The 22,980-nt window shown below is 43.3% G+C and overlaps 1 protein-coding gene across 1 annotated transcript in view; it reads left to right on the top strand.

The window, feature by feature from the left end:
* The window catches only part of PDLIM2 (PDZ and LIM domain 2), an 83,698-nt gene extending 61,545 nt beyond the window's left edge, over positions 1–22,153 (top strand). Inside the window, exons 7-10 of the mRNA XM_087706127.1 lie at positions 7,779–7,939; positions 14,636–14,781; positions 17,160–17,280; positions 21,283–22,153. Coding sequence (XP_087562253.1) covers positions 7,779–7,939; positions 14,636–14,781; positions 17,160–17,280; positions 21,283–21,478 — 624 coding nt within the window. The 3' untranslated portion in view covers positions 21,479–22,153. The remainder of the gene's footprint in view (positions 1–7,778; positions 7,940–14,635; positions 14,782–17,159; positions 17,281–21,282) is intronic.
* The last annotated feature ends 827 nt before the right edge of the window (positions 22,154–22,980 follow it).

Raw genomic sequence — 22,980 nt, 5'->3', positions numbered from 1 at the left:
TTATATCTATTGCTAAGGCAAATATTTATTTATTTATTTATTTATCTATCTATCTATCTATCTATCTATCTATCTATCTATCTATCTATCTATCTATCTATCTATCTATTTATTTATTTATTGGTCTTGTATGCCGCCCACTCCCAAAGGACTCCGGGCAGCTTACAATAAACAGGAAGGGGATAAATAGACAGACAGACAAACAACAGTTTAAAATACACAACATTCATAGTTACAGTGGGGCTGGCTATTTCAACAGCCCCCCAGCCTGCCGGAGCAGCCAGATCTTAGTGGCTTTGCGGAAGGCTGGGAGAGTAGTAAGAGTCCGGATCTCCCCGGGGAGCTCGTTCCAGAGGGCTGGAGCTGCAACAGAGAAGGCTCTCCCCCGAGGAGTCGCCAGCCAAATTATCAATAAAGGGACTCGGTGTCTCAGTGGCTAAGATGCTCAGTGGCTAAGATGCTTGTCAATCAGAAAGGTCAGCAGTTCGGCGGTTAGAATCCTTAGCACCGCATAACCGAGTGAGCTCCCATTACTTCTCCCAGCTTCTGCCATCCTAGCAGTTCAAAAGCAGGTAAAAAATGCAAGTAGAAAAATAGGGACCACCTTTGGTGGGAAGGTAACAGCGTTCCGTGCATCTTCGGCCTTTAGTCATGCCGGCCACATGACCACGGAGACGTCTTTGGACAGCGCTGGCTCTTCGGCTTTGATATGGAGATGAACACCACCCTCTAAAGTCGGAAACAACTAGCACATATGTGCGAGGGGAACCGTTACCTTTTAAAGACAAATTAGTATAGTTATAGAAGATGGGAGATTGAAATAGGGGCTAAAAGGAATTGTGGAGGGTGGACAACAGCCAAATTCCAGATTTTGGATACTCCAGCCAACAATGATAAGGGATCTTTTGTAGGGTTCATACCTCCAAAGCTGTAGACAACTTTCCAGCTGATGCTTCCCATCTTAAATACAGATAGTGTTTAAGACTTACAACCACAATTAAGCCCAAAATTTGTGTTGCTAAGAAAGGCAGCTGCTTTGCCCCATTTTACGACCTTTCTTGCTGCAGGTCTTAAGCGAATCACCGCAGTTGTTAGTAACACAGTTGTTAAGTGCATCTAGTTTCCTCATTGACTTTGCCGGTCAGAAAGTCACAAAAGAGGATCAGGTGACCTTGGGACACTGCAACCATCATAAATATGAGCCAGTTGCCAAGCATCTGAATTTTGATCATGTGACCATAGGGATGCGGCTACAATCATAACCCAAAGGTGCTTTTTTTTTAGGAGGCAACTGGACTTTCTTGGTTGTTCTTCGAGGACATTTCGCTTCTCAGCCAAGAAGCTTCTTCAGCTCTGACTGGATAGTGGGGAAATGGAAGGATTTATATTCCTTGCAGACAGCTGGTCATTTGCATCTTTTTAGAGCAGGGATGTCCAAACTTGGGAACTTTAAGACTTGTGGCTGGCTGGGGAATTCTGGAAGTTGAAGTCCACAAGTCTTAAAGTTCCCAAGTTTGGACACCCCTGCTTTAGAGGGTCCTTAAAGCACTTGGAGGTTTATCTGTGTCCTCAGGGTCACCTGAGTGGTGCTAATAATTCCTGCAGTCTGCAATTTCCCCCTTGAAAATCTATTCCTACTCCCACGCCATTCCAAGGGCGTTCATCCCAAACTGTATAGCGAAAGGTCTGTAGAGATTCTCAGTCCTCCAGGTCATGGTTGTCCCAAAGGTGCTTTTTCAGGAGGCAACTGGACTTTCTGATTTTTCTTTGAAGCTGTTGGCTGGGGAATTCTGGGAGTTGAAGTCCACAAGTCTTAAAATTCCCAAGTTTGGACCTTTGGACCAACTGTGACTTGGATACAATACAATAGCAGAGTTGGAAGAGACCTTGGAGGTTTTTTAGTCCAACCTCCTGCCTAGGCAGGAAACCCTATACTGTTTCAGACAAATGGCTATCCAACATGTTCTTAAAGACCTCCAGTGTTGGGGCAATCACAACTTCTGGAGGCACGTTGTTCCGCTGATTAATTGTTCTAACTGTCAGGAAATTTCTCCTCAGTTCTAAGTTGCTTCTCTCCTTGATTAGTTTCCACCCATTGCTTCTTGTTTTGCCCTCAGGCGCTTTGGAGAATAACTTGACTCCCTCTTCTTTGTGGCAGCCCCTGAGATATTGGAAGACTGCTATCATGTCTCCCTTAGTCCTTCTTTTCATTAAACTAGACATAGCCAGTTCCTGCAACCGTTCTTCATATGTTTTAGCCTCCAGTCCCCTAATCATCTTTGTTGCTCTTCTCTGCACTCTTTCTAGAGTCTCCACATCTTTTCTACATCGTGGCGACCAAAACTGAATGCAGGATTCCAAGTGTGGCCTTACCAAGGCCTTATAAAGTGGTATTAACACTTCACGTGTTCTTGATTCTATACCTCTGATTGACGGCTCCAATCATAAGTGAAAAAAACTGGTCATAAGTCACTTTTTCAGTGACTTTGGCCGTCATTAAACTGTTGTAAGTCGACTTAGGAGTTGTTGTCACACACACCTCCCATCCCACCCTGTAATATTTCCTAAGATACTTTCTCCTACTAGCATACTCAGTAGATTAAACTGTTCACTTTTGTTCTTTCCTCGCTGTTGCTGGTACTGTAGCTCTTTCTAATTTGGTTTTAGCCATACTCCCATCGTTGCTGGAGAAACTGAACAAGTTTGAGTGCCCTCTTCTGGTGAAGAGCTGGCTTTGTCTGAGAGCTCCAACTGGATGACTTTTGAACTATATGTTGCCCCATCAGGCCATCAGATAGGTCCACCCAAGGCTTCAGGGCAAGGATGAGTAGCCATCCAAGAATGTGTCTCTCCCCCCACCCCCCTACACGCACCCTTTCAGGAAATGAGTTCAGTGTGGGTTACATGTTTAATTTTAGCACTATTCAGGAGCCAATCTGGAATACTCCCTAGCTAGCACAAGTAGCTGCCTTTGTTCCGATAATACTATCTAATGTAGCTTGCTTCAAAGGCCTTTGCAATAAAGGACACATTTTCTTCCGGTGAGGTAACGTGCCCGTTCCAAAGCCTGTGGAAATGGATGGGAAGGCTGATTGTGGCTGACTTTGTGATGCTGTGGTGGGGGTCCCTCTGCTACCGTTAACTATCTTTGCACAGGAGTTAGCAGTCGATATTGCATGGACGCCCTTCCATCCGTTTGGCATTCTGCCGGGAGGGAGCTGAGAATGAAATAAGAGCATTCCAAGCGTCTGCACGAAGAATGGAGTAAGATATGTCTGACATGACAACCTTCCCTCTTTGCTTGATTGCCTTTGGCTGTGAAATTTGTTAGATATTCCCCCTCACTGACAGTGGTTTCCACCAAGGTCCTCTGTTCCGGTGGGAACAGAGGTTTAATCCCATTGGCCAAAGGGTCTGACCGATCCCTTTAAAAGGGGCTGCTGTCTGACCCTTCCTCAGCCAGATGTTTACCTTACTTGCAATAAAGAGCTGTTGTTACTGAAGCCTTTGTGTGCCTTCCATCACCCGATCTAACAAAATTAGAATCCGAATAGAGTTGGAAGGGACCTTGGAGGTCTTCTAGTCCAGCCCTCTGCTCAAGCAGGAGATCCTATACCCTGTGATGAGGAACCTGTGGCACATGGAGCCATATCTGCCGTCACGTGAGCTGTCAGCTCCGGCGTTGATTTTCGGCCTTCCGGAGGGCTGGGGGAGGCCATTTTCACCCTGCCCAGGCTTCAGGAAAGCTTTTGGAACCTGGGGAGGGCAAAAAACCCCTCCCCCACAGAGAGGTGTCGTGCGGGGATGCACAGGTGGGCAGGGTGCATTGAATTGTGGGTGTGGCTATAGGCATGTGCGTGATAGCACACACATACACAATTTTGGCACACTTTTACCAAAAGGTCAGCTATCACTGTCCTGTACTATTTCAGACAAGTGACTGTTCAGTCTCTTCTTAAAAACCTCCACTGATGAAGCATTCAGAACTTCTGAAAGCACGTTCTTCCATTGTGTAATTGTTCTAACTGTTAGGAAGTTTCTCCTGAATTCCAGGTTGCTTCTCTCCTTGATTAGTTTCCACCCATTGTTTCTTGTCCTGCCCTCAGGTGCTTTGGAGAATAGCTTGATCCTGTCTTCTCTGTGGCAGCCCCTCAAATATTGGAATCCCGCTATCATGTCCTCCTTTTCTCTAGACTAGCCAAACCCAAATCCTCCAACCATTCTTAATAGATTTTACCCGCCAGGCCTTTAATCATCTTCATTGCTCGTCTTTGCAATTAATGTTAAAATCCTGTAAAATCAACGGTAGGAGCTGTACAGAATTCTCAAGATTTCTCCCTTTGGCTAGTCTTAATAAATTATCGATAATAAGCCAGGATAATCCGGTATCTTTAATACCTCTCTTTCTCAAATACGTGTTTAAAAATGTTTAATAGCTTTTGAAACAGCATTGATGAGATTCTCCTTCTGGTTTGTGATAAAACTTAAGGAAAAATTTCTTTCGGTCTTTAGTTTCGTGTCCACCCCCCCCCCCCCCAAAAAAAAAACCCCAACCCAATTATTATTTATTAATAATATTATTTGTAAAAATAATAAAGGCAAGACAGGCAGACAGATAGATGATAGATAGATGATAGATTGATGATGGATAGCTAGATAGAAGATAGATAGATAGATAGATAGATAGATAGATAGATAGATAGATAGATAGATGATGGATGGATGGATGGATGGATTGATGATGGGTGGGTGGATGGATGGATGGATGGATGGATGGATGGATAGATAGATAGATAGATAGATAGATTGATAGATTGATAGATTGATAGATAGATAGATAGATAGATAGATAGATAGATAGATAGATAGATAGATAGATAGATAGATGATAGACAGACAGACAGGTGATAGATTGATGATTCTACTCACAATAGAAAGCTTGCATTCTACTCTGTAGGAAAGAGTTTGGCTTATCAGGGGATTACAGGATAAGGGTGAATTGGTTCTATGAGGAACATTTAGACTTGATAGAACTTGACCATCTGTGTTTATGTGTCTACTTAACCGTTATAAGGGTGCAGAAAAACCTGAGATATTGGCTACACAAGTTGGCCTCCTGAGTCTTGCAGAGTTTTGTAAAGTTTTGTTAAAACATATTTCTAGCTTCCGTGGCTGGTTGAGAAGATTTATCTGAAAGGTTGCTGACAGGTCTGACTGAAATCTTAACAACCAGTTGGCCAGATTGCATTCCTGTGGTTTGGGGAGGGAGGAGAATGGGACATTTTATATGATATGAGACATTTTATCTCATATCCCTTTTAAGTGTCCCATTTTCCTTCCTTCCCTCTGTGATTATTTATCTAACTTCGCATCGTTTATTTAGGTTGCCTTTTCTTGATGCAGAATTTGGATTTTTGGTTAAACCTAGCCTTAGTAGCTTTCGTTTTTTAATTACGGTCTAGGAGAGTGATTGACAGGTAAGTCCGACCCATGACTCACCTGTCAAAGGTGACACACACAATGACATTTTGGGTGAGATTCCAGCATTCATCAACACCCAAAGCTAAGTGGTGCAGTTCTAGATATGGCGATAGGAACAATTAATATCATCGTAATTGTTAGTACAACCGTTATTACATTATTACAGAGATTAAAACAGATAGGAAGGCAGTGTAAAATGGAGAACTACAAAGGCTAAACATGTATGCCGATGCAGAAGGCTGCATAACTATTTTGTATATTGCTATGTATGTCTTGTTTTTTCTTTTTTGTTGTTGCATTTTTTTCTGTTTTTAAAGGTAAAATGTTTAATAAAAACTATTTTTTTTTAAAAAAGATATGTGGGAGATAGAGAATTGTTTCTCTTTTGTCTGTGTATGTGTGTGAGAGAGAGGGAGGGAGGGAGGGAAAGAGAATTCTGAACCAAAGGTTCACTACCGTTGGTCTAGGACAGGGGTGTCAAACTCACTTCCCTTAGACCAGATGCGTCACATGCTGGCCACCCCCACCCCCAGTTTAGCGAAGGCGGAAAAAAAGTTGTGGTACATCATGTGATGAGATGACACTCACTGCGAGTTTGACACCCTTGGTCTAGGAGAATGTGGGTTGTGAGATTGTTGTATATTTTTGCAGGACAGACTGCTGAAACGCCCAGGGATCAATCTGTCTTTTAGCTTTATGCCTATATTATTGGAATTTCTCACCATTGTTTAGCCTAAAAAGACAAACAGCTTGGTCCCCGGAAGTTTAATAATGAAAGTTTGCAAAACCTAAATAACTGTAATTGGGGAGTTTCTCTGCTGTAGCAAGTTGAGCAACTGTGAATTCAAGTCCTGCCTTAGGCATGAAAGTCAGCCTAATTCACCTCACAGGATTGTTTTTGTTGTGGGGAAAAGAGGAGGGAGAAGGAGCGTTACGTATGTTCGCTGACTTGTTATTTGTAAAAATAATAGGAGAGAGAGAGAGAGAGAGAGAGAGAGAGAGAGAGAGAGAGAGAGAGTAGAAGGATGGATAGCTAGATAGATTAGATAGGTAAAATAGAGATAGATAGACAGACAGACGATAGATAGAGATAGATGATAGATAGATGATAGATAGATAGATAGCTAGCTAGCTAGCTAGCTAGCTAGCTAGCTAGATAGCTAGCTAGCTAGATAGATAGATAGATAGATAGATAGATAGATAGATAGATAGATAGATAGATAGATAGATAGATAGATAGATAATAGATTATAGATAGATAGATTGCTGATGGATAGCTAGATAGATGATAGATTAGATAGACAGACAGAGAGATAGATGATAGATGGAAGATAGATAGATAGTATAGATTGATGGTGGATAGCTAGATAGATGATAGATAGTTAGATAGTTAGATAGTTAGATAGATAGTTAGATAGTTAGATAGTTAGATAGATAGATAGATAGATAGATAGATAGATAGATAGATAGATAGATGATAGATAGATAGATAGATAGATAGATAGATTAGATAGATTAGATAGATAGTAGATGGATGGATAGCTAGATAGATGATAGATAAGATAGAGATAGATAGACAGACGATGGATAGATAGAGATAGAGATAGATTATATATAGATGATAGATAGATAGATAGATAGATGATAGATAGATTGATTGATTGATGATGGATAGCTAGATAGATGATAGATTAGATTAGATAGATAGATAGATAGATAGATAGATAGATAGATAGATAGATAGATGATAGATTGATAGATTGATTGATGATGGATAGCTAGATAGATGATAGATAGATTAGATAGATAGATAGATGGATGGATGGATAGATAGATAGATATTGATGGATAGCTAGCTAGCTAGCTAGATGATAGATGGATGGATGGATGGATAGATAGATTGATAGATAGATTGATTGATGATAAATGGAAGATAGATGGATGGATGGATGGATGGATGGAAGGAAGGAAGGAAAGATAGATAGATAGATAGATAGATAGATAGATAGATAGATAGATAGATAGATGATAGATAGATAGATAGATAGATAGATAGATGATAGATTGATGATGGTTAGCTAGATAGACGATAGATAGACGAACAGATGGATGGATGGAGATATATAGATACACACACACACACATACTCACCCACACATATCAGTTTAGTTCTATGTGTTATAAAAATTAATATTTGCAAAGTATTTTATGATTGATTGTGGCAGTCGTCTTTGTTAGCAATCCTAGTGGCCTTCTCTGTGTAATGTCATCCCACTGTCTCTTTTCCACTACCTCAGATACAAGAGCAAAGGAACTTCACCCATTCCAGGGAGTCCCCTGTGACTGTGCTGCCTCCATTAAATGGCTCTCCATCTCCTGGTAGATACTCCTTCTCCAACCCTTGGGAGATCAGGAAGGACCAGGAAAGAAGTCCATCTTCCTATAACCGCAGTTACAGGTAACTTTGACTGCTTTCTAATGGATGAAGTAGGAAAATGTAGGACAAAGATTTCCAACGTTGGCAACTTTAAGTCTGATGGACTTCATGACTGGCTGGAGAATTCTAGAAGTTGAAGTCCACCAGTCTTAAAGTTGCCAAGTTTGTACACTTTTAGCCTAGGAGATCTGTGTTCAAAATACAGTATATTATGGCTGGTTTGCTCCAAGAAAGTTTTTTCTCTCTTGCCATATAGAAATGATGCTGGGTTAGCATTGAACGACCATAATAATTACTTAACATATGCACTATATGGACTAAGGGACACGGTGGCTCAGTGGCTAAGATGCTGAGCTTGTCGATCAGAAAGGTTGGCAGTTTGGCAGTTCGAATCCCTAGTGCTGCGTAACAGAGTGAGCTCCTGTTACTTGTCTCAGCTTCTGCCAACCTAGCAGTTCGAAAGCAGGTAAAAAATGCAAGTAGAAAAATAGGAACCACCTTTGGTGGGAAGGTAACAGCATTCCGTGCGCCTTCGGTGTTGAGTCATGACTACAGAGAGATCTTCGCACAGCACTGACTCTTCAGCTTTGAAACAGAGATGAGCACCACCTCCTAGAGTCAGGAACCTCTAGTACATATGTGTGAGGGGAACCTTTACCTTTACCTTATGCTAGAGATTGCCAAAGGCTCCTCTATCTATAGTTCTTCCAACACTTTTTGCTTTACTTAAAAATAGCTATAGGAGTTAGGTTTTTTTTAAAAAGGACTTAAATTGCCTTTCCAAGTTTCCATGGAGGAGTGGGAGAAATATAAACGGATGAATTATTTTAACTAATTTCCCCCCCAACGGTATCATTTTAATGGTGAGCCAGAGGAGGAAATAAGTACAGGGAGCTGGAGAGAAAGAAGGGTTGAAGATCTTCCCCTTTCCAGGTTTCCACTTAGTATTGAAGTCAGAGCAAGTTATGAGGAGATGCAGTTGGGGGATAAGTTGCATCTGGATCTGATTTAATTCCGGGAGTCAAACCAGTAATTTATTTAGTTTGATTGTCTGGCCTGATTGTAGTCGGCCTTCTAAAGTCTTAGGGAGAATCTCATCGTTCTGATGGTTTGTGCCAGGAATTCAGTGTCCATCATTAATTCTGGACCTGCAAAGCAACCAGAAGTGTAGGTGTGTACACCCACGGAGAGAGGGGGAGAGAAGGGAGGGAGGGAAAGAGACAGGGAGGGGGGAGAGAGAGGAGAGGGAGAGAGAGGAGGGAGGGGGAGAGAGAGGAGAGAGAGAGAAGAGAGGAGCAAGGGAAAGAGGGGGGAGGGAGAGAGAAGGAAGGGAGGGAAAGAGACAGGGAGGGAGAGAGAGGAGGAAGGGGAGAGAGAGAGGAGAGGGAGAGAGAGAAGAGAGGAGCAAGGGAAAGATAGATTCAGTTGCCTCAATTCCACCCCGATGCAAGGGATTATGGGGCCATTGAAAGACCAAAAAAATTTTTTTAAAATAAAATTACAAAATAAATAAATAAATAATACTTATACCCACATACGTATATGGGAAACACCACAGGCTCGTTCAGATGTATACATGTACATGGCGAGAGAAACGAATCTTGCGAGTTTATCCGATGGATGGCATAAGGAACAAAGCTGTTACAGAATCTGGTAGTCTTGCGAGAAATACTTCGAAACCTGGAGAGTCGGAATCCAATATTTTTGTAGGCTTCCTGGTTAGGGGAAACTTGTTTGTTAGCCAGTAGATTAAAGAGTCTGTTAGCCAGAAATTGCTCAATCAAGGTAGCTCTACTTTGATCTGAATTGTCCAATTTCACCACTTCCACTGCCAAACCACATCCCTTTCCTTTGTGTGTGTTTTCGGCTCCTTCCTTATTGATAAAAGGAAGGGCATGTGTGTCTTTCGCCTTTTTTTTATTATTGGTACATGTCTCTTCAAGAAGCAGCATAAAGAGCTATTGACAAGAGTTTGGGCGTGACTGCCTTGAACTCAGGGGTGGGCTTCAAAAATTTCAGCAATGGGTTCTCTGCTCAGTTGCTGGGTGGGCGTGGTTATGGTGGGCGTGGCCTAGTCAGCCTCCTGCACGGGGGGGGGCGTTTTCCCCTTCCCCAGACTCCAGAGGCTTTCCTTGAGCCTCTGGGAGGGTGAAAACTGCCCCTAGAGGCCTTCCAGGAGGCCTGTTTTTCCCCCTCCCTGAGCCTCCGCGTAGGCTCAGAGAGATGAGGGCCGCAAAGGCCCTGCATTTACCTCACATCCAAAACGGGCCGTGTGGAGAATGTTGGGAGGGGAGGGGCCAGCTAGGGGTGGGATTTGGACGTTCTCCGAACCGGCCATAACATTAGCTACGGTTCTCCCGAACCTGGCCGAACCCGGAGTAGCGTACTCTTGAACCAAATATATGAACATAGCCATTGTGGGAGTGCAGTTTGTACAGTCATTCAGTGGTGAAATAAAAAAAAATTACTACCAGTTCTGTGGATGTGGCTTGGTGGGTGTGGCAGGGGAAGGATATTGCAAAATCTCCATTCCCAGCCCATTCCCAGCCAGAGGTGGCATTTGCCGGTTCTCTGAACGACTCAGAATTTCTGCTAGCGGTTCTCCAGGACCTGTCAGAACCTGCTGAATTCCACCCCTGCACTCATGTAATAATATTGTCATATGCCCAGTTCAAATAAATCCATCCCAAGATGGAGGCCTCTTCGTTGAAGCTAATGGACCCCAATCTGCCATGCTGCTCCAGTGTGTTGTATTTCAATAGATGTTTTTCAGCTTCCTCAAGTTAAATCTATATTGTATGTTTTCAGACAATCAGAAATGGCAGTTCTGTGGGGCATTGCTTATTTTTCAGCACAGGAATAGCATCTCTTTCTTTCAATAGTTTTTCTGGAGAAAGGTTTTCCAAGTCTTCACTACCCATTCAAAACAAAAACTGGCAACCAACTCCTGCCATTATTCAGGGATACTTGAACACCTGCTCACAGACAATGACAGTAAAGACATAGGAACTAGGAGGCTAGTACCAATTGGAGTAAACACCACCATAGGGACAATTGGCCTGGCAGTATAAGGCAGCTTCCTGCATTTTGTGTTACCTAATGTTTATGAATTGTGGTGTTTTCATTTCAAAATAAAAAGACAGCAATGAATCTGAATCTTATTTCCTTAAAGGGGTGAGTTCTTTTTTCCTTCCTTCCTTCCTTCCTTCCTATAGCTTTTATTATTCTTTCTTTAAAAATCTTAATAAGATTAATGGAAAAGAAAACAGGAGCTAGTGGATAACTGGAAGTTGCATTGAAACAGTTGTCCCCATTTTACACCTGCAGTTTGCACTAACGATTATATTGATGAGTTTTCTTTTAATTAGAATCCTAAAAAGGAAAAAGGAAGATGACAATTCCACCTATACTTTTTAATGCGTTCTTCTAAAAGTCTTTATAGACGCAGGAAAAGTTGAGAGCCATCGATAGCGCCCCATCAGTGGTGTGATACAATTTTTTTTACTGCCGGTTCTGTGTGCGTGGCATGACTTGGTGAGCATGGCAGGGGAAGGTTACTGCAAAATCCCCATTCCCTCCCCACTCCACTAACCTGTTTTCCTGTGCAGTGAAACAGAAGAAGACCCAGCCAATCAGCTGGGACTTGGGAGAGAGTGAATAGATCGGGGGCAGAGCCAGCCAGAGGTGGTATTTGCCGGTTCTCTGAACTATTCAAAATTTCCGCTACTGGTTTGCCACAACTGGTCAGAACCGTCTGAATACCACCTCTGTGCCCCATGCTTTGTTTCTGTTCTGCTAATGATCTTTCTTAGCTATGACCTGCTGGCTCTTAATTGTTCAAGAAAACTTAACAATTTACAGTAAAGCCACTGCCATCTTAACAGAAAATGTACCTCAGTTAATTCTCCCCCCACCTCAGTTTTGGTACCTGAGAACCAAGAGTAGTCATTTTATCTCTGAAATTATGACTTCCATTTTAGATCGATTTCCCCTCTGCCAGAAAGCAAAAAAAAAAAAAAAACCTCACACAAAAAACTGTTATTTTAGAAGAGATGTAAAAACATAAGTTTCTAAATCACCAAGTAGTTGGAACATGAGATTATGTTTATCTCCAAGCTAGTAAATTTTGCTAATTTCTCATAGAGGCTAACCATCTCCCATGGTGTCTTTGCTGGAAATGGGCAATATATGGGAAAGATGCAACTTTCTATCCAGGATATTTGCCCTATTTTGTGGGACTGATTGGGGAAGATTGTAGGGGTGATACCGAAATACAATCGTATCCTATTTATCTATCTATATATTAAATGATTTTCTTTTATTCCAATTTCAGTTTAAACTGTATTTTATTCCAATTCCATTTTAAATTGTTTTTATCAGATTTTTAGTAATAAACTGGAACTGTACTTTAGGATAGAATAGACTAACAGAGTTGGAAGGGACCGTAGAGGTCTTCTAGTCAACCCGCCTGCTTAGGCAGGAAACCCTATACCATCTCAGACAAATGATTATCCAATCTCTTCTTAAAAACTTCCAGTGTTGGAGCATTCACAACCTCTGGAGGCAAGTTGTTCCACTGATTAACTGTTCTGTTAGGAAATTTCTCCTTAAGTTCTAGGTTGCTTCTCTCCTTGATTAGTTTCCACTCATTGCTTCTTGTCCTAACCTCAGGTGCTTTGGAGAATAGTTTGGCTCCCTCTTCTTTGGGGCAGCCCCTGAGATAGTGGAACACTGCTATCATGTCTCCCCTAGTCCTTTTTTTCATTAAACTAGACATACCCAGTTCCAGCAACCGTTCTTCGTATGTTTTAGCCTCCAGTCCCCTAATCATCTTGGTTGCTCTCTCTCCCCTCTTTCTAGAGTCTCCACATCTTTTTTACACTGTGGTGACCAAAATTGGATGCAATATTCCAAGCGTGGCCTTACCAAGGCATTATAAAGTGCTATTAACTTTGTCCCAAGGGCTAATGAATAAAGCAAACTTAACTAACTCATTTTGGTGCTGGGGGAAAGTACCCTTCCTCTTAAGAAGCCCTCTTCCTGTTATATTGTGTCTAAGCCCTCCAGATCTGCAAAATGTACTTTCTAGGCATCCTTTACTGTACTTCTTATTGGGCCAGGAAGTGTGAGGGTTAATCACACTTCGTCAGAGCTGCTGACGAAGGTCGAGACAGGGCAGGTCTAAGATTGTATGTTGAGGGAGTGTTCTGCCTGTTCCTTCAGAACGGGAGAGACAGCAAGACGGACTCCGAGCAACTCTGAGGATCAGAGGAAGAAGAAAAATTGGGGTGAGAGGGCTACCAAATTAGCTATTGTTGGAAGGGTTAATTTGCTGTGTTCCTAAACCTGGTTAGACTCCAGGGGCTGGTTCTGGCAGGAAGAAGTGAGTGGTGCAGGTGCTACCTTACTCGTGCGTTCCTACAAAAGGATCCATTTTCTGTTGGTGAGTCATATAGCTTTGAAGGACATGTCTGGATGAGATAAGCTTTTCTCCTTGGGCTCAGGTAATGGGAGAGCCTCTCTGCTGCCATCCCACTGACATGTCTCAAGGAGTGTCCTGGATCTTCACTGACTTCTTTTGCTGGTTGTGGTGGATCTAGTTTCCAGAGAGGAAGAGATAGCAGAAGTCTTGGAGGTACTAGAAGAGATAGAGAGCAGAAGTACTGGATATACTGGAGGAGATAGAGAGCAGAAGTACTGGATACACTGGAGTAGATAGACAGCAGATGTACTGAAGATACTGGAGGAGATAGACAGCAGAAGTACTGGAGATACTGGGGGAGATAGCAGAAGTACTGGATATACTGGAGGAGATAGACAGCAGATGTACTGGAGATACTGGAGGAGATAGACAGCAGAAGTACTGGAGATACTGGGGGAGATAGCAGAAGTACTGGATATACTGGAGGAGATAGACAGCAGATGTACTGGAGATACTGGAAGAGATAGACAGCAGAACTACTGGATATACTGGAGGAGATAGACAGCAGATGTACTGGAGATACTGGAGGAGATAGACAGCAGAAGTGCTGAAGATACTGGGAGAGATAGCAGAAGTACTGGATACACTGGAGTAGATAGACAGAATATGTACTGGAGGTACTGGAAGAGATAGACAGCAGAAGTACTGGATATACTGGGGGAGATAGACAGCAGAAGTACTGGATATACTGGAGGAGATAGACAGAATATGTACTGGAGGTACTGGAAGAGATAGACAGCAGAAGTACTGGAGATGCAAAAGGAATATGGCTGCAGGCCTGGAAGTTTGGACCATATATGATGGACTTGTGGGTGTGGGGCACGTTCATGAACTTTCAATTGGGTGGGGAAAATGGGAAGATTTCAGATTCGGGTTTTTACCGGGGGGTGCCAACATGGCTCTCTTAATAAATGGGAACTTTGAGCAATACTTTGACTGGGACTCCGATTTACTTTTGGATGCTATTTGGAACCCTGACAAAAAGTCCTACATGAGTTCCATTGTCAAAGATGTGGCTTCATGATAACATCTGTGCCTCTGGAGACCTGCAGCTTAAGAGCAGCCTACTAGGGCTATGCTCAGCCCCTACCCTGGTCTGTCCCAACCATCCCTCTTCTTTCAGGCACTGTAAAGGGATGAAATACTAGTTTGTCCTGTCCTCCTGGATGAAAACCTTGAGGGTTTTTTGTTTCCTTCATCCTAAGCCTGACCTTACCTGTTTTGTCTCTCTCCAGCTTGGATACAGAGCCGAATATGCACCATTTGGAAGGAGACTCGGAGGTGTACAAGCTGATGCAGGAAAACCGTGATACAAGGGCTGCGCCCCGGCAATCCAGCACTTTCCGCCTGCTCCAGGTGGCTCTGGAATTGGATGAAAAAGGTAAAAGAGACAGAGGATGGACAGGGCACTTGTCTAGGGATAGAAGGAAGGGAGATACATGGCACAATTCATTTTGTATTTTCATCCAAATCTATTCCAATCCATTTAATCCAAACCTATTCCAATCCAAGGGTGGCTAAAACACTGAGCTTGTCAATCAGAAAGGTTGGCAGTTCGGCAGTTAGAATCCCTAGCACCACATAACAGAGTGAGCTCCCGTTACTTGCCTCAGCTTCTGCCAACCTAGCAGTTCGAAAGCATGTAAAAATGCAAGTAGAAAAATAGGGACCACCTTTGGTGGGAAGGGAACAGCGTTCCGTGTGCCTTTGGCATTTAGTCATGCCGGCCACATGACCACGGAGACGTCTTCGGACAGCGCTGGCTTTTTGGCTTTGAAACGGAGATGAGCACTGCCCCCTGGAGTCAGGAATGACTAGCACATATGCGTGAGGGGAACCTTTACCTTTATTCCAATCCAGAGTTTTCTTCTGTAATAATTATGGAAACACACACTTGCAAAATAAGATTACATTATGGAAAATGTTTGTAATAGGACAGGTAGCATAAAAGGAGCTTGTTTTCTCATGTTCTTTTCAAAATCACAAGGTGAGGGTGGAGATAAGATAGAAGAAACCAGCTGGGGGAAAAAATATGAGAAACTTGGTAACATTACATGTGGTAGAGCCGAGGTGGTGCAGTGGGTAGAGTGCAGTACTGCAGCCACTTCAGCTGACTGTTAGCTGCAGTTCAGCGGTTCAAATCTCACCGGCTCAGGGTTGACTCAGCCTTCCATCCTTCCGAGGTGGGTAAAATGAGGACCCAGACTGTGGGGGGCAATATGCTGACTCTGTAAACCGCTTAGAGAGGGCTGAAAGCCCTATGAAGCAGTATATAAGTCTAACTGCTATTGCTATTGCTATTGATCGGCCTTTAGAATTCATCGCTTCCTCATAATAATCTCATGAGATAAAAGACGTGTTCCTTCCAGTTTAACATTGTTTACTGAGTTATAAAATATTGTAAGATATGAAATACAAAAGCAGATAGAAAAGCAGTGAGGAAGAAGAGGGGGAAGAGGGAGGAAAAGAAAGGAAAGGTAAGAAAGAGAAAGAAAAAGACGCATTGACTTCCAATTCTCTCTGTTGCAGTAAAAGAAAGCAACAGCATCAAATTACAACTTTTTGCTTTTTCATCATAATATGAACAAATCTTGTTCCTTTTATTGCTGATCTAGTTTACTGCTCTTTTTGTGTGTGGTCAAATAAGGGAGGAAACCTAAATTCAAGAGGCAGGTAAAACAGCTTTTTAAGTCAGCCTCTGGATGGGCTATAATCTTTGTTGACAGACTACAGTAATCAGCCGAAACCTTTCATCTGGCAAACTTTTAATTGGTAGTTTTAAGATTGTAAGGGCATGGCTGTTTCTGACGGATGCCATTTTTTGTTCATAGGAAACAAGAAAATGATAAACCATTGTATTTCCCTGCTAAACCTATGTAGATATATTGGCCTACTCAATAGGCCATTCAGAGATTGCTTCAGCTGATAACACTGACAGTGAAAGGAGAACAGATATGAAGTACCGTATTTTTGGAGCATAAGATGCACCTTCCCTCCCAAAAAAGAGGGTGAAAATCTGGGTGCGTCTTATACACTGAATGCAGCATTTTTGGCCTCCTGAAACCCCGCCCTCTTCACAAAAATGGTCGTGCAGAGGGTTTGGGAGACTTGCAAAATGCTCCTGGGGGCTGGGGAAGGCAAAAATGAATGAAAAATGGGCTGGTTTTTGCCCATTTCCCCACCCCACCTCCCAGGAGTACTCTACAAGCCTCCCAAAGCATTATCATGCGGGTTGTTGTTGTTTTTGCAAAAAACAGGCGCATTTTTGCAAAAAGAGGGCTGTTTATTATTCATTTTTGGCCTCTTCCCCCCCCCCCCAGCCCCCAGGAGCACTTTCCAGGCCTTTCAAATTCTCTGCATGCCTGTTTTTTCACAAAAAATGAGATGTACAGAGGGTTTGGGAGGCCTGCAGAGTGCAAAAACTTTTTTTAAAAATTCACCTCTTCAATCTTGGTGCATCTTATACTCCAGTGTCTTATAGTTTGAAAAACACGGTACTTCATGGAGGTGCAAGAACATATATACCACACTGGGGGTTGGACTAGAAGACCTACAAGGTCCCTTCCAGCCTTGTGATTCTATGAAAGCATTCATTCAGTGAAATATTTTTTTTGAGGCTGCAGATGCGATTTTTCATTGAGAAGAAAAAACACTTCATTTCTAGATTGATCTACATAGGATTGTACATTCTTTAAAAGCAGTAATGTGTTTTTTTTTTAATTACTGTTTGCTAATGTACCTTCTGTGATGCTTTGACAGAGGGCATGGCCACCCATTTCCCCAGCCAGCTCTCTCCCAATTTGCACAAGCCGGTTAGCAGTGCTACGGCAGGGAACTCTCAGAAGCTGCACACCTGTGAGAAATGCGACAGCCCCATCACGTGAGTATGGCTAATCCTTAAGTAGGGTTTGATACCGATGGAATAAAATATGAAAATGCAACAACGGAAGGAGGGTAAGGAGAGAGACGGACAAGGAAGAGGAGAGGAGAAGAAAGGGAGGGAGGGAAAGGGAAAGAAGAAATGGTAAAGAAGAGGAGGAAGGGAGGGAGGGGATAGTAAGAGTAGGAGAGAGGGCAGGAAGAGGGGAGGAGTAGGGGAGAGAAAGGGGAAGAAAAGAAAAAGAGAAAGGAGAGGAGGAAAGAAGAAAGGCGAGAAAAGAGGAGGGTAGGAGAAAGAGAGGGAAGAAGATGTAACGTTGTTGTAATATAAGATGGAAGTATGGGATGGCAGGAAAGACTCTCGAATATATGATTATATCTTTAGGGGAAGAATGGAAGTATAAATGTTAAATGACAATGTATAATGCTAACAATATCTATGAGAAAAGTATATTTGTGAAATGTATGTACTGTATGTATAAGAAAAATTAAAAACTTTGCAAAAAAAAAAGATAGGGTTTGATACCAAAGGGACTGGAATAGAGGGGGAGACCTTCCATTTCAACTATTTGAGGGGCTGCCACATGGAAGAGAGGGGGGTCGACTTACTCTCCAAAGCCCCTGAAGGCAGGAGAAAAAGTAATGGATGGAAATGTCTGTGGAGATTCTCCGTCATCCAGGTCACGGTTGTCCCAAAAGTGCTGTTTCAAGGGGCAACTGGACTTTCTTGGTTTTTCTTTGAAGATGTTTTGCTTCTCATCCAAGAAGCTTCTTCACCTCTGAAGAATCTTCTTGAATGAGAAACAAAAACATCTTCAAAGAAAAACAAGAAAATCCAGTTGCCTCTTGAAAAAGCACCTTTTGTTCTGTCCTAGCTTCCTGAGACAGTAAAAAGCACACACTTAGTCCCAAAACCCCTTTTTTATTTCAAAGGCTATGAATTATGTTCATTCACAGCTGTAATGAGTCACAAATAGTTTGTAAAGAGTCCAACAGAAGTCTGCCAAAGTCTTTCGGGATAAGGCTGATAAGCACCCACCTTTATCTCCCTTGAAATGCTGCCAAAGACCTAATTGCCAATTAGCTTTGCAAGGCCACACAGAGCAAAGTCAAAACAAAGCTTCAGAAGGTAAACTGACCAGCATGAACTAAGTTGCTTCCTGCAAAGGCTCATGTGCCTTTGCTCCTCTTTGATGTCATATGGGAGGGGCCAATCACCTCCAAGCCTTACTCCTGGGTCATCCCTTCTGTCTTAAGTGCTCTTGCCTTCTGGCAGTTCTGCTCATGCACGGACTGGGAACAGAGGGAGTCTATTCCTCTGCCTTGCTGATGTCCGACTCTGGAGGCTCCGGAGGCAGCACATAACTCCCAGATGGCCCTGGCTCCCTCTCTGCCTCCGATGCAGAGCCTTCATCAGAGCCTTCCCCAGACTCCAGAACTGGACCATGTTCCTCCCCAACCTTCTCTCTGTCTGACTCTGCTGCCAGCTCCATAGGCCAGTGGCGGACCACAACACCTTTGAGATAATGGATGGAACCTTATCAAAGAAAGATGCAACCTATAATTAAGGAGAAATTTCCTGACAGTGAGAAAAATTAATCAGTGGACTGACTTGCCTCCAAATGTTGTGGGTGCTTCATCCTTGGAGGTTTTTAAGAAGAGATTTGACAGACATTTGTCTGAATGCTATAGGGACTTCTGCTTGGGTGGGGGGATGGACTAGAAGACCTCCAAGGTTCCTTCCAGTTCTGTTATTCTGGTAAGCAAAGAGAAGAACATGGAACAATTTGATGGGCTGGACTACAGCCCCTTGTGGCTGGGCATTATGCTAGCTTGGTCCATTGCAGGTAATCCTTACATAGCGACCATTCAACATTTTGACTTGACTGAAAAAAAGTGGCTTATGATCTGTCCTCTACCTATGGCCATTACAACATCCCGGATCACAGTCCAGGCGCATGCCAACTGGCTCACACCTATGACCATTGCATCATCCTGCAGTCACATGATCATCCCTTGTGACCTTCCCAACAGGCTTCCAAATCGGCAAGGGGGAAGCTGGCAGGAGGTTGCAAGCCATAGCCGTGTGATGTATCACTTAATGACCACATCCAAAAGGGTCACAACATCAGCTGCAACCGTAGGATACCTCACTTTAACGATCGCGTGGCTTAACGAACTTTCCAGTCTCTTATTTGTGGTCCTAGCTTGAGGATTACCTGTGTATATGAAAAAAAAATTCAGGTTGCAGGAAATTGGATTTGACTCTACACCCTTCAACAGGGCAAACGGTTTGTTATTTATAGCCATCCAGCAGCTGTTTGCAGAGGGTGTGAAGGGCCAGCATGCCCTGACAATGTGTAATGAATTTCTAGCAGGAAACTTTCATTTAAAAAGGAAAAACTTTCTTTTAAATGAAAGTTTAAATTTCTAGAAACTTTCATTTAAAAAGAAAAAAAAACACAGAAAGGAAAAGAGCTGGGGATGGTTTGGTAAGGGGAAGGGTCTATTTTGAAACAGTGAGCAGCTTGTCTGCTTTTGAGCCATGAGCGTGCAATGGTTAGAGTGCAGTCCTGCAGGCTACTTCTGCTCACTGCCGGCTTCCAGCATTACGACAGTTCGAATCTTACCAGGCTCAGAGTTGACTCAGCCTTCCGTCCTTCCGAGGTGGGTGAAATGAGGACCCAGATTGTTGATGGCAATAAGCTGACTCTGTAAATCACTTAGAGAGTGCTGTAAAAGCACTGTGAAGCGGTATATGTCTACGTGCTATTGCTATTTGGGGTTAATATTAATAATTTGTTAAACAAATTATTTTGCAAAAGACAACTGGACTTTCTTGTTTTTTTTTTCTTTGAAAACATTTTGCTTTTCATCCAAGAAGCTCCTTCAGTTCTTTGGAACGTTTTCAAAAGGTGGGGGGGACCACAAGAAAGTCCAGTTGTCTTTTGAGGAAATAAAAAAAATCCTTTGGGACAACCATGACTTGGACGATTAGGAATCTCCATAGCTAGTTTATTAAACATCTATGCCTGCTGAATGAGCAACTCTGGGCAGCTCACAAGGAGGAAATTGCGATAAAAATCAATCCAAAATAACGATAAACAATGGCAATGATGATTAACCTGTTTTCCTTCAGAACAATTGTTCCTTCTTCTTTTGATCTTCCTCTCCTTGTTGTTGCTGTTGTTAGTTGCAAATTCATATCCGACCCATCACGACTCCATGGACAACATTCCTCCAGGCCTTCCTGCTCTCTACCATTCTCTGGAGTCCATTGAAGCTCACGCCTGCTGCTTCAGTGACTCCATCCAGCCACCTCCTTCTCTGCTGTCCCCTTCTTCTTTTGCCCTCCATCGTTCCCAGCATGAGGCTCTTCTCCAGGGAGTCCTTCCTTCTCATGAGGTGGCCAAAGTCTTTGAGTTTCCTCTTCAGGATCTGGCCTTCTAAAGAGCAGTCAGGGTTGATCTCCTCCAGGACTGACTGGTTGGTGGTAGAACTTCGACTTGTGGATTGCTGGCTGGGAATTTCTGGAAGTTGAGGTCCACAAATCTTGCCAAGGTTCATCATCCCCTGCTGTAGATGCTAGTCCTGTGATGGCAAACCTATAGCAGGCGTGCCACAATTGGCACGCAAAGCCATCTCTCCGGACGCACCAGCCGTCACCCATTGCTCCTCCGTGATCTGGCACACATGCTGGCCGGCCAGCTGGTCTTTTTGCACGCAGGAGTGCTGGAAACCCTGGCGCATATGCGTGTACCGGGAAGCTGCTGTTTGTGCACGCATGTGCACCAAAAACCAGAGAATTAGGTGACTGGCGCACATTCGTACACCAGAAAATGGAAGCTCAGCTTCCCAGCATACGCATGCGAGAAGGGGGACTGCTCTTCTGATTTCCAGCACTCCCCCACGCACGCGTGCTCCCCTTTCGACACTCAGTGCTGAAAAGGCCTGCCAACATTGTGCTAGTCCTTCTCACGAGATTCTCCTCTGTCTTCCCCAGATATCAGGCTGTGAAAATTCAAGAGAACCGCTACCGCCACCCGTCTTGCTATGTTTGCACCGACTGCGGGCTCAACCTGAAGATGCGTGGCCATTTCTGGGTTGGGGAAGAGATGTACTGCGAGAAACACGCCCGCCAGCGCTACCAGAGCCCAGAAGAGGGTGGCACCATCCTGGCTGTCTATTCCCAGTCTTAAGAGGATAGCGGAGCTCGGGAGGCTGAAGGGGAACGCCGCCTGGGATCTATTCAAAGTTGCTTCTCGCGAAACGCGATTCAGCCCTTTAAAGACATCTGCAGGAAAGGAGGTTTTGGGGAAAAGACAGCAAGGACCACCATCGCAACTCAGAATGCCTTTCAGGGACCTTTGGGGAAGGCGTTGAGGGAGGGAGAGGCAAAAGGCTTTTCTTTTCTTTTCAACTACATAGTTTCATCAGTCATTCTTCAAGAAACAAATGTTTGCTGGTGTGGACATTTGTCTTTTGACAGCTTCAGGAATGATGCTTCCCGCCGTGCCAAGTTGGCCTGAGTGCCTGGATTCTGGAAAGTGATTTGTCGTGCTCGTATTAATCCTGGTTTGGGGGCAGCAGCTCCCAGAAGCAATGGGGGGAGGGGTTCTCTTAATTACTCGGCTCTGTGGCTGGAAGCACTTCTGTCTTGCCCCAGTTTGCCAAACTCCCTGCCCCATGATGCAAATTTTAAGACTGAGGGAATACTGGAATCTCCCTGGGTCCTGGATGGCGTGGATTCAACTCCGAATGCTGACTTTCCCTGTGATGCTTCTCTTTAAGATATTAAGCCAGATCTCTATGTGAAATATAATATATATATATATGTATGTATATGTATAAGGATGGATAAAACAATCACCTCACGCCTGCCTTTGTTCCTTACGTCCTGGCAACCATGTCCTTCTGAAGTCAGGAAGGAGTTTTTATAATTTCTAGCACAGGTAAATGCCCCATCAGTGGTTTTTAAAAATGTTTCTATTTACTAATACTAGTCGATAAACCAGCGTTGCCCGAGTATTATGGATAGGGAGAAAATGTTTGGACCAAACGTAATTTCTAATGTTGGATTTTCCCCCTTACCAGAGGGAGCCCCGCTTGTGGAGTACTGTGAAGCCTTTACCATGGCAACTCCACTGTGCTGTACAGTAGAAGCCATTTTATGGCAGTACAGTAGAAGCCATTTTAAGACACAACAAGCTGTATCTTAACACAACAAACCCCCAAAGGAGTTTTAGGGGTGTCTTACCCCCACAGTAACTGTTTCTAGAAAGTAAGTCATCTATATACCAAATTCAGTTGAAATTGCTTGAGGCATTCCAGCGTTCTGCTGGAACATACACACGCAGCCGGATAAGTAGATAGGTGGGTGGGTGGATAGATGATTGATAGATAGATAGATAGATAGATAGATAGATAGATAGATAGATAGATAGATAGATAGGAAATGAAATGAAATAGGTTTGGCTGCAAGCTATTGCAATAACTGCTTCAGGATCATCTGAACGCTCTTTATTAATATGGATATAATGAGATATTGAGAGAGAGAGAGACAGACATGTAATTGCTTCCCTATCACCTGAGGCAAGGGTGAGCAGAATAAGGAGTTGCACAAAGATAGTCCTTGACTTCCAGCCATAATAGGGTCAGGAATATGGTAAGTTCTGCCAGTCATTAAGTAAGCCTCCAAATG

Source organism: Thamnophis sirtalis, unplaced genomic scaffold, assembly GCF_051295495.1.
Source record: "Thamnophis sirtalis isolate CommonGarterSnake01/CBP01778 unplaced genomic scaffold, rThaSir2_p1.2 scaffold_2, whole genome shotgun sequence".
NCBI classification, from domain to species: Eukaryota; Metazoa; Chordata; class Lepidosauria; order Squamata; family Natricidae; genus Thamnophis; species Thamnophis sirtalis.
The sequence above is the reverse complement of the archived record's forward strand: the minus strand, read 5'-3'. Positions and strand labels throughout refer to the sequence as shown.